Source organism: Lupinus angustifolius, unplaced genomic scaffold (assembly GCF_001865875.1).
Source record: "Lupinus angustifolius cultivar Tanjil unplaced genomic scaffold, LupAngTanjil_v1.0 Scaffold_3_307, whole genome shotgun sequence".
In the NCBI taxonomy this organism is placed as follows: domain Eukaryota; kingdom Viridiplantae; phylum Streptophyta; class Magnoliopsida; order Fabales; family Fabaceae; genus Lupinus; species Lupinus angustifolius.
Window position 1 is genome coordinate 43,803 of NW_017717120.1, and position 11,638 is coordinate 55,440.

Genomic DNA, 11,638 nt, shown 5'->3' on the forward strand with positions numbered 1-11,638 from the left:
AGATTTTCGAGAAAGATTCTGCATTATTTGTATTTTGTATTAACTCGCATACATTCATGATGATGGTTTGTGTTACTTGAGTGTGGGTTAATCATTGAGTTTTCATTGTTGTAAATTGAGCATATTAGTGCTTAGTAAAAATCTGTTTTTGTATATTGTTTTGTACATTAGGTTTTGTCTCTTGGTGTCTTATACCATTGAGATTTAGTGAATCTTCACCAAGGCTTGGAGGTCTTTAATTTAGAGCGAGAATCTTGGCTGGGGCTGGATTGCGAGAAATATTTTCTTGGACGATAGGGATAGTCAAACCAAGGTTAGAGGTTCTTGGAATTTAAGAAAGAAGCGTCTAGAGTATTGTAATTGAATTGGTGTATGTAACAATACAATGCTTTCATATAGTGAAGAGAAATCTCCCAAGATCATAAAGGGAGGTCTGGATGTAGTTTGCAAGTGGACCCGCAAAAGAACCGGGATAAAAATCTTATTGTGCAAGCTGTTCTCTCTCAATCTCTTTTATAATTCAAGTTGTTTTAATTTGTGTATGAAGCTGATATTTTGCATACTGCTACTGTGTCATATCTTTGTTAATTGTGCATAAAAATATATGTTGTCTCTCTGCTTGTTTGTTGGTAACTTGCTGTGCAAGAAGCCAATCTGTCAATTCTGTGTCTGATACGTTTTAATCGATTAAGCCCATTGGTTAATCGATTACCTGGGCTGTTCTCCAGAACCGGGTTTTGGGTACGAAAAGCGGTAATTGATAACCACTACACCTATTCAACCCCCCCCCCCTTTCTAGGTGTATTCTAACCACTGATACCTAACAGGAGTCTGGTTCTTCGCTTAGTTGCTTGGTTGCACCGCTAAGATGCTTGTTCAGCAACTTGGGCATGTGCCAAGCTCGTGTTTGACCGTGTCAAGGTTGAGTGCTGACCGTGTCAGGACTAGTCTGGTGCTAGGCTGAGCGGCCAAGCAGGTCTGGTCAGCTGCTTGCTTGAGCAGCTTGGTCCAGGTCAGGCTGGTGTCTAGGTCGGCTTAGTGTGGCTTGGTCCACGCTCAGCTGCCTGCTTGAGCACCTTGATTTTGACTTCTTTTTCTTTTTTACCATGAGTCTTTTTTCTCTTCTTTTCTTCTTTCTAAATCCTACAAAATACATTAAAAAAAAAAGAAATACAAACAATATACAAGATTGTGTTATTAAGTGCCATAAAAGTGTATGAAATTTAGTTATGTTTGGCACTTATCAAACTCCCAACAACTTAAAAATTTGTTTGTCCTCAAACAAAAGGTTCTCAACAATCTATCATCTTCAACTCTCAAACTCACTCACAACTATGATTTTCTATTCTTCTCATAGGTATGATTTTCTATTCTTTTAATTTTTGTCTTTGTTGGTAAATATACTTTTTACTATTTCTCAAATTGTGTTCAATAAATTTATGATCTTCAACTCTCAAACCAGCTATGGTAGATATAATTTCTTCATCATATAAATTTCACATATTTTATTCAATAAATATATCATCTTCGACTTCAAACTCACTCACATGTATGATTTCCTATTCTTTTAATTATTGTTTTTGTTGGTAGATATATTTTGTATTATTTCAATTTTTTATTTCACGTGTATGATTTTCTATTATTTTAATTTTTGTCTTTGTTGGTAGTCAGTAGATATACTTTATATTATTTCTCAAATTTTGATTAGAAAATTTATCATCATCAACTCCCAAAACCAACTCATATGTATGATTTTATTTTTATACTCTTTCAATTTTTTCTTCATTTGTGGTAGATATCATCTATCATCTTCTACTCTGAAACTCACTCAACGATTTTCTATTCTTTTAATTATTGTCTTTGTTGGTAGATATATTATATACTTTTCCAATTTTTAATTTCTTTGTGGACTATTTCAAATTTTCTTTTGTTGGTAGATATAATTTCTTCATCATATGAATTTTTGCATCACAATCGTTTTTTGTCAATGATGTATGATAAATTTTCTCCCGAGTATGTTTATTTTCATCACATATTTTGTTCAACAAATCTACCACTTTCAATTTTCAAACTCACTCAGAGGTATAATTTTATTTTTATTATACCCTTTCAATGTTTCATTTGTATACTCTTTCAATTTTTCTTTTGTTGATAAATATAATTTCTTCATCATATAAATTTTTGCATCATGATTGTTTCTTATCACATGATGTATGTTAATTTTTTCCCGATGTATATATTTTTCTCAGCTAAAATATGGATTGGTCATAGTCTTTGTTTCAGCATTTGCACAAGAGAAAACTCACCTTCTCGAATACAATTATTAGAGATTGCAATTACTATGTGAGTATACCAGAATTATGGATTGGTCATGCTATTTGGTTCAACATTTGTAAAAGAGAAACACACCTCCATAATATAATGATTAGATGTTACCTTTACTATATGAGTGTAGAAAAATAATGTCTTTATTTTTATTATGTGGTTGTTGTAATTCATTTTTAATGTAAAATTGTTCTGGATTTTTTACATTTTCATATATGGACAACTATAATGTCATAATTTTTTGTATTTATAATTCGTTTAAATTATTTGCGTTTCCCAATTTTATGCAATTATCATTACGAGATAAATCATTATAACAGTTTTGAATATATATTAGTTACTAGAATAATTTATTACATATTAATGACACTAATGAATCCATCCTTAAATAATATAACGAATGAGATCCTTGTTTTTTGAATATATATTACTTACTATCATTATTTAAATATACAAAGCAATCATATTTAAAAATAAGAAATCAATTGTGAGTATATTCTTATATTAGAATAATTAGATTAATAATGACTCACGAATCTGGTGGAAAAGTAGAAACTATTGCGTCCATTACAACTAAGGCAATAAATGTGAAATCAATGGGTGAGCAAAAAATGGCAAGTATTGTGCTCAAGAGTCATTGTAGGTTTATGAAAATTGGTTTATTATTACTAGAAATAAGAAGATTTCTAAGAAATAATATGTCAATATTAATGAAATTAAATTGGGAGATGTTAATCCATTTTGGGCAAGAGAATAATTCGATTTCAACTTTAATGCCTAATTTTAAAGTAACCCACGAAAAATATAGGCAACCAAAAACATCTTATCAATGAGGGTATTATTAGCATTAATAACAATAACTATAATTCTATGATCAATTCTCGTGGGAACCAGAAGCATGTCATTAATGTCACGATTATTGAAGAAAATACTCACTCGTCTTCCATTAAGGCTATTCCATTAAGGATTTTGGGGCATTAATAATGATTAAGGAATTTGGAGCAATAATAACGATATTTGGGAATCGTAAGATAATATGATTGTTAAGGTGAAAGAGTTTAAGGAATGAGGCAGATGAGGTTGTGGGTTCGAGCCTCACCCATAGCAAATTGAAAATAATAAAAAATGAGTTACAATGTGGTTTGATTGTTAGAGGTGGAGTGAATGAGATTTAAGGTTTGATTATCGTCCACAACAAATACTAACATACTAACAATTTCCAATCAAAAATAAAAATAACGATGATTTGATTTCTACTTTAAAATTATGTTTTAAAATTGTTATGAAACTTTGAAAAAATATTTTAAAAATAGTGAATGAAATATGGAGTAATTACGCATTTAAATAGATCTTAAAATGTCTCAATTAATATCATTTAATCATTTTTTAAAACTTAAATTGTAGGAATCTAATTTTATTATTAAATGAAAAAATGTGTTGTCATATTACAATTAATAAGAAAATCTGTTGTTATTCTGTCTGACATAAAAATGATAGACATTAAATTTATTTATTAAAACCAACAATTTTTAATACTAATTATTTAAATATATTTTAAAACATTCTCATTTACTTATTTTTTTTAAACTTTAATATCATATATACAATCTTATTATTAATATAGTGAATTATGATATTAAAATTAATAAGGAGATCTGTTGTATTTAATTTATTTCATAAAAATTATTATTTTTAATATTAATTAGAAGAAAATTTGATAATTCCTAAATGCTTCCTTTCCTATAATTAAGGAATTTGGGGCATTAATTATGGAGTGTGGACTCACTTACTCTAAGAGTAAGTTTATTACACTTATTCCTTATCTTAGCCATCAATTTTATGGATAACTAATGGTTTAGATCAACTCACTAATTCAAACTATTAGATTTTCTTATAATTGATGACTAACATGGGGTATAAGTGGATCTCTCCCCTTAATTGTGATGATTTAGTTTCTACTTTAAAATTATGGATTAAAGTTGTTAGGAAACTTTGAAAACAAATGGAATATGTAGTAATACACGTTTAAATAGATCTTAAAACGTTCTCAATTAATATCATTTAATCATTTTATGTGTCACCTATAATTCCTCGCAGATCATTAAAATGTTATTATATAAAAATTGTATGAATGAAAACATATAATCAAGACAATGATACAACTTTAAAATATTATAATAAACTATTGTGATTGTATATAATCGCTAGTACAAAAAATATAATAACATTGGTTTGTATCAGTTAAATTATATTATTTATTTATTTTTTTACAATTCTCATAACTACGTCATTCCCTACTTAATGACATATACATTTGTTAATTTTGATAAATCAATAGTTGTCATAGTTCAAAGTACTTATCCAAATCTACAAGATTGCTAAAAAAATGAAGAGTTTTTATAATCAAAGACAATACTTGCATCAACTATTGAAATTATTGAACAAATAAATAATTTTTTTTAGTTTAATTCCAACTAAAAATATTTATAATTCAATTCAATCAGTTATGAAGTGGAAACAAATATTTTTAAACTTGATAATATTAGATGATGAAAATGAATACAATAGTTCTAATTATATTGATATGTGTAATACTAATGAGAGTCAAAATTCAACCTATTAACTCATCAATTTTTAAATGCATTTACAATTTTTGGTGTTCCGAATCATAAAATCAAGTTTTTCGACACTATGATATTGTATATATTTAATATTTGTCAGGTTGAACAATCAACAATGAAGGACATTGAATTTTGAAAACATATCAATTTCAAAATAACAAAATCTGAAGTTGTTCCTTATGCTTAAAGAAACAATATAGATATAATATATATATTCTTAATCATGTGTTAAAAATATCGCCTCATGCATTCGCACAACTAACTTGCTAGTTGACATATGAAATAAATGTGTATATGAGAATGGATAAGCACGTAGGATGGATAAGGATCACATGTTTTAAAAATATTGTCTTCACATCCCAAGTCAATCATATTTTATCAAGTAATATAAAAATATATTTTCTATTTTTATAATTTTTCTTTTTACTTAAGTATCACACTTTAATTGGATTGATACACAAATTAGACACAAAAAATGAGACAGGTGATCTTCATTCATCTCGGCCCCTGCTAACCTTGAAACTTATCCCGTCCAATCCCGTGGGCAAAAAAAATCTGACGCCCTTTATTTTTCAATCTAATTGTCATCCTTAGCTGTGAGTGTTGCTGTTTTTTTTTTGGTACATTTAAAAACCCCAGTTTTTGGTACATCTAATGGTCATCCTTAGCTGTGAGCGTTGCAGTTGTTAGTATAATTGGTGAGTCATAAGTGGTGGCTTTCTATGGTGGAGTTATATATTTGTCCTCCATGTATTTTTCAATGGCCATAAAAATAAAATATGAATTAAATATGAGTAGTGATCCACTTATTTCGCAATCAATTTTATGGACATCTAATGATTGAGATCTACTCACTAATTGAAACTATTGGATTTTCCTAGAATTGATGGCTAGAATGTAGAGTAAGTACTCTTGGAGTAAATGAATTTCTCCTCATTAAAGTTGTATTAACCTTATAATTTTAGACCAATGATATATGAGTGCAACATATCAGGAAAAAAAATTGCAATGATCTCTTACGCCTAGTTGACGAGTGAGTAGACAATAAACACATTCTTCCATTCACCAAAATAAAACAAACAGGGTCAAGCAGGGAAAATTACTAAAGAAAAAATAGAAGTGAAAATCTGTTAGTCATGACTTTCTCCAACTTGAGACTGATCTTAAGAATTCAAACTGTTGTCTTCCATTGTTACACACCTAAAACAAACACCTAACTTAGACATATACATGCCTAAAATATCTACATGAGGATCTACAGGCTAAGAAGGTTTGCTACTTAGATTTCACTTTACCATAGGTTTTCCTTGTTAGTGACGAAAAATCCTTATCAACTTCTATAAAATGTTCCTTTTCCATAAAAATAAGCTCATTCTTTCCCAGACAACAAGCATATTTACATCCCAACCCCAGTTATGGGTGAAACATTTACTGCCCAATGACAACAATCGTAATGTACATGTATAGAAATAGAGAGCCATCCTGTACCTGACATGTAGGAGGAAAAGAAAAAACCTTAAGAATGAAGTACCACTCATTTGGTGGCAAAAGAGTTGAGGTATGTCAAGCTCAAATCTAAGCACATTTTTTCTAACACAACTCAGACATTCTGCTCGGCTAGTCAATAATGCTCAACTTATCTAGACCGCTCTACCACTAGGAAACAACATCATTAGAACAGGAGGTTACATTATGAAATACTAAGACATTCACAGGGAATGCTAAACGATGGTGTCCAAATTCTATATATAAAAATTGCAATAAATATAGCAACTAGTACTCAAATAAGTCAAGTACAAGTTTTCAAGGATCCCTCTAGCACATAATCTAAATAAGTAAGGGTAAAGGCTACCTAAAGACCTATACTAAAGGAAATCACATAATTGTAACCAACAAAGTCAATAAAACAACAATTAACATTGAAATCCCACTGAAGACCTACCTTAAATGATAACCAACTTTACTGTAGAAGGTCAGTCAGACATATCAACAATTTGCAGCTCATTTAGCTGGTGAGGCTCGAAATCTCTTCTATGAACTTGGTGGTTGGCAAGGATTCTCATGATCAGATTGTTAATGCTGTACAATATCTAAACTACCAGTTTAAGAGTAACGAAGAAAAACATATGGATGAAATGGTCGTTGTAATTCTATCATCGGCTTGATACTTCGAAAATGATGTCTACTTCATTGCCAGGATACCAACATATACAGTATTTGACAGCTCCAACAGCTGCTGCTCCAATTTATCTTTCCATTTGTATAAATCCATAAACATCTCCTGTGAGAAAATGATTATAGATAATGAATATATTGTGCTATGAAATATTATAAAATGATATACTAGTGGTTTGTACACACTACCAACATCACCTGAAACATCATGAATGAGTTGTCAATGTCTGACTTTGAATTATTCGAAGTAACAGTTGTAGAAGAATCAGGGGTCACGTTAGGTTGATCTTCTTGTCTTGCATGAACCAACTCCAGTGACTCACTATCATTTTGAAGGAAAAGAATTATGAATGCGATAACTAACAACATTTATTCCCCTTGATGTGCTTTTTTCTACTTAAACAGGGGTATTTGGGGGGATGGGGTTGAAGAAATCGATTTCACATGTCTTACCTCTTCTTGTTAGTTTGTCCATCAATGAGTAATTGAGCAGGTGGGGCTGAGTTGGGATCTTCAAATACAACCTCTGGTGGAACATTTAGCAGTTCGGAACTACCACCGATCCAAGTTGCAAATTCATGGTCTGGAATACTTTCTAAGTTGGTGCTTTCTATCCAGTCTTTCCATTTTTCCGAATGAGGACTGAGAGTTGTGCACTCCCTTGATGCTTGAAGATCACTTAATTTATTCGTTATTTCCACAAGCTGTTGTTCAACTTTAGTTTTCCAAATCACCAATTCACCATACTTTCCCTGTCAACATATATACTACAGTAAGCTAGAGATAACAAAAAGTGGAAAAATTAACCAAACAAAAAGAAAACACGTTCAACATAACATATTTCACATGAAATCCATTAAATCTTAGAGGATGAAGAGATTGGCAGTATATGGCTTAGATACCTGCAGACCCTTCAAAGAAGCCATAATTTCTGTTAGGCGATGGTTAGTCAAAGCTCTCCACTTCACAAAATCCTTGTGAGTCTCCTGGCAATGAAATAACACAAAACATCATAAGTTACTATAAGAGATAACAAACCATTGAATTATTAACTTATTCAATATTCACCTCCATCAGACTAATTTCATTCTTCTCTTGCTTCTTCGCAATGAGTTCCTGCATATCTCTAGTATCCAAATAAAATTATTAAGGAAAATATAACAGCAGCCATACAAAATTATTTTTGAAATTCAGTTTCAAAGTTCAATACTTCTTCATTTGGGCCATTTCTATTTTAAGCAGTTTCAATTCACCAGAGGAATCAGTATCCTGAGAGGGGGCACTGCCTGCCCTAAAAGTAGATGGTGGAATCCAGTAAGGGTTCTGCACCCCTGCCTCCTGGCGGACCTTGTCCAAATCAGCACCCTCCAACCAATACTCCATGATTCCGTTGGTGTTGAACCATCTTCGGAACCGGTCAATCCCTCCAGGTGCCACTTTACCATCAATGTGCTTCAGTAAGTGGTCTAAAAGCCCAGTATCACCAATACGTTTGCGGGCAGCCACTCTTAGTGCAGGTCGGGTTATTGGGTTGTCAAAAGTTGCACCCTCAGCCTTTAAGACCTCCCACATGCTTTGCTCAGCTAAATTATACCTATATCACATGATTGTCTCAACTTAACATATCTCTTAACAGAAAAGATAACAACAGGAAGAATGACTATTTTCTTTACCTCTCGGCTGACCATCTGTCCTTACTTTCATTCTTCTTTGACTTAATTTTCTTACCACTTCGCTTCTCACACGATTCCTCTTTAACCTCTCTAAGCTGACTAAGGCTACGGCACTTCCTTTTCCTAGTTTCTGGCAAAAAGAGAGGTTCACTTTTAATGACTTTTTCTTCTTCTTCATCACTTGATTCCTCTTCGTTCAGAATGTCACAAGGAATTTGACTTTCGTGTTCCTCATCCTGGTTAATGTACATGACTCGTTGACGAACATCCCACTGTTCCAACATCCCCTCGTCTCTTTGCTATACTATCTCAAGTGCTCCGTTGATCCCTAACAACTTCTGTACACTGCGGAATCTGCATTACCAATGCATTAACATTTAAAAATAACCTAGAATCTCGGTGAGTATTCCATTGGGTGGGAAAGGTTAATTTAATCAAATATGTTGCATGACCTGAATTCAACAACCAGCAGGATAGCATTATTCTTTAAAATTTCAAATTAATAAAGGGCATGACCAAATTTGTTGCTTCATACCATATCTAATTGTATGCAGTAACCAATTATAAAGCTAGAATCTGGAAAATGTTTGGCAGAAATTGAAACGGAAATACATAATTGGAATACAATTTAGGAGTCCATGTAGTTAGTTTCCCTTTGAAATTCCTACATGACACAATCTTATCAACACTGACTTTCAGACCACCATTACAAATCCAGTTGTTAAATCTTACAAAAAGTGTGTTCAGGACAATAATAGATAGCTGGCAAAAAATAGAATGACTAATATTATAATAACTATGATTCAGAGTGATTTTGAAAAGTGGGAGCGGAGTGGGAAGAATAGGCCAAGAATTCCCTTCGCTTGCCACTCACATAGGAGGGAATGACATGAACTCCCCTCCCCTTCTTAATTAAACAAATTAACCAATCAAACGATGAAGTGGCATGTTCTGTTTCATTCCATTATTTGCCTTTCAATTCCACTGTGAGCCACTCTATTCAACCCTCTACAAAACTCCCAAACATAATATCGGGATGAAGAAAGTGCGATAGTTTAGCATATACCCAACAGATCATATGCAAAGGAACACTGGAAAACCAACAAGAAATCACACTCATAAAGAAAACCTAATACCTTGGCACACAAGACTGAACAAATCCCCAAATATCTTTACTAACTGTAAAATTGGAGCAACTAAATAAACCCTATCATCAAGATCTCTTACCCTACCAACAATTCAAAGCATTCCCAACAATAAAATCCAACAGTAGACGAGTCAATGAAACTCAACCCTAGAAAAGCGCAAATCGTAGAAGCAAATCCCAGAACGCAAAATCCAAATAAAACCCACAAAAAATTAGAAAAAATTAACGGACCCGTATGCAATGTGACGAGTTTATGATATCAGAAAACCCTAATCCCAAATTCATACAGCAATTAGGAACTACCGCACCGAAAAACATAAGAGATTGACGTGAATCGAAGAAATTTAAAGAAAAAAACAAAATAGAGAAGAAATTGAAAAAGGGAAACGTACCAATCAGTGCATCAACGAAACGTTGAAATGTGAATAAGAGGAGAGAGAAGAGAGAGAGAGTGTGTGCAAAAAACACAAACCCAAGTGGGTGTAGCTGCTGCTACAAAATACTGTTGGTGAAAAACGACAACCCCGTTTTTTTTTTTTTGGTTTTTGTTACTTTCACTCTTTTTTATGCATAAACTAAACCCTAACCAACAAAGAATTAGGATTTCTTGACTCCAAATCTGTCCCAAACTTTATCCTACCACTAAAATTTTGCAACATTACTTTAAAAAACAATTTGTCTAGTTATCTTCCATTATCTTTATATTCTTTACCAATTTTTGAAAACAATATAATATTTATACATTAAGATTTATATATAATTATTATATTATTTATCATTCATTTAAAATATATTTTTTGAAAGTTAATAATGAATAAACATGAATGATAAATAATACATGTCCGTATATAAAAGTCTTATCCTATATACATCTTATTATTTTTTAAAGAAGAGTTTAGTTATTGGACCCTTCCCTAATGAAATATGAGGTGTGAGATAAATTCATAAGTCTTTAATTTATTTAACTTAAATGATAAAAAATCTAGACCATTGTGTTAAATGTTAGATTTTGGGTTCAATATTGTAGAGAATCTCATTCCATTCTTTAAAAAGTGTAATATCAATATAAAAATTTATATTTGGTCAATATATCAAACATCATTCAATTTTATTATTTTAATTTATTAATCAATATTGAAATAGTGATTAAATATGAATGATGATTACATATCATTGGCAATTTGGGCAAAACCCATGGGATTTGTCGGTCCGTAATTATTGAGCAGACATGACATGAAAAATGAGCTCATCCACCCTAAAATATTCACCCAACATGCCTTATTTGGCCACAGGCGGCTCGCGGGCATTGTTGGAGAAAATATTGAACATCAAATATGTATATGTATTTTATCAAATGTAAGAAAGTGTGTTCCATTTATTATATGAATTTGTATATCAAATATGAGAAAGTACTATCATTTTCTTATTATATATATATATATGTATACATTTATATTTTGTATAATTATATATAGCCATATGTATTATTTCTTTTACATTTTGTATGCAAATTATTTACTATGAATATTCCATATTATATATATGCATTTGTATTTTGTATGTATTGTTCCATTTATATGACTATTTATTATGATAAATACATTTGCATATTTGTATGTAAAGTATGTAAAATTTATTTTGTATGACTAATGTATATACATTTTGTAAGATAATGGAATCGTTGAGATTTTATTCAT

General features: G+C 31.3%; 1 protein-coding gene across 1 annotated transcript; it reads right to left on the bottom strand.

The window, feature by feature from the left end:
• Positions 1 to 6,636: 6,636 nt before the first annotated feature.
• Positions 6,637 to 10,489, bottom strand: LOC109337280 (protein DYAD-like). Its single transcript, XM_019574220.1, has 8 exons — positions 10,334 to 10,489; positions 8,795 to 9,148; positions 8,332 to 8,715; positions 8,190 to 8,247; positions 8,024 to 8,107; positions 7,575 to 7,873; positions 7,320 to 7,443; positions 6,637 to 7,227 (listed from the first exon to the last, which is right to left on the bottom strand). The coding sequence occupies exons 2-8, from the start codon at positions 9,076 to 9,078 to the stop codon at positions 7,129 to 7,131; spliced, it is 1,332 nt and encodes a 443-aa protein (XP_019429765.1). The 5' UTR covers positions 9,079 to 9,148; positions 10,334 to 10,489; the 3' UTR covers positions 6,637 to 7,128.
• Positions 10,490 to 11,638: the final 1,149 nt, after the last annotated feature.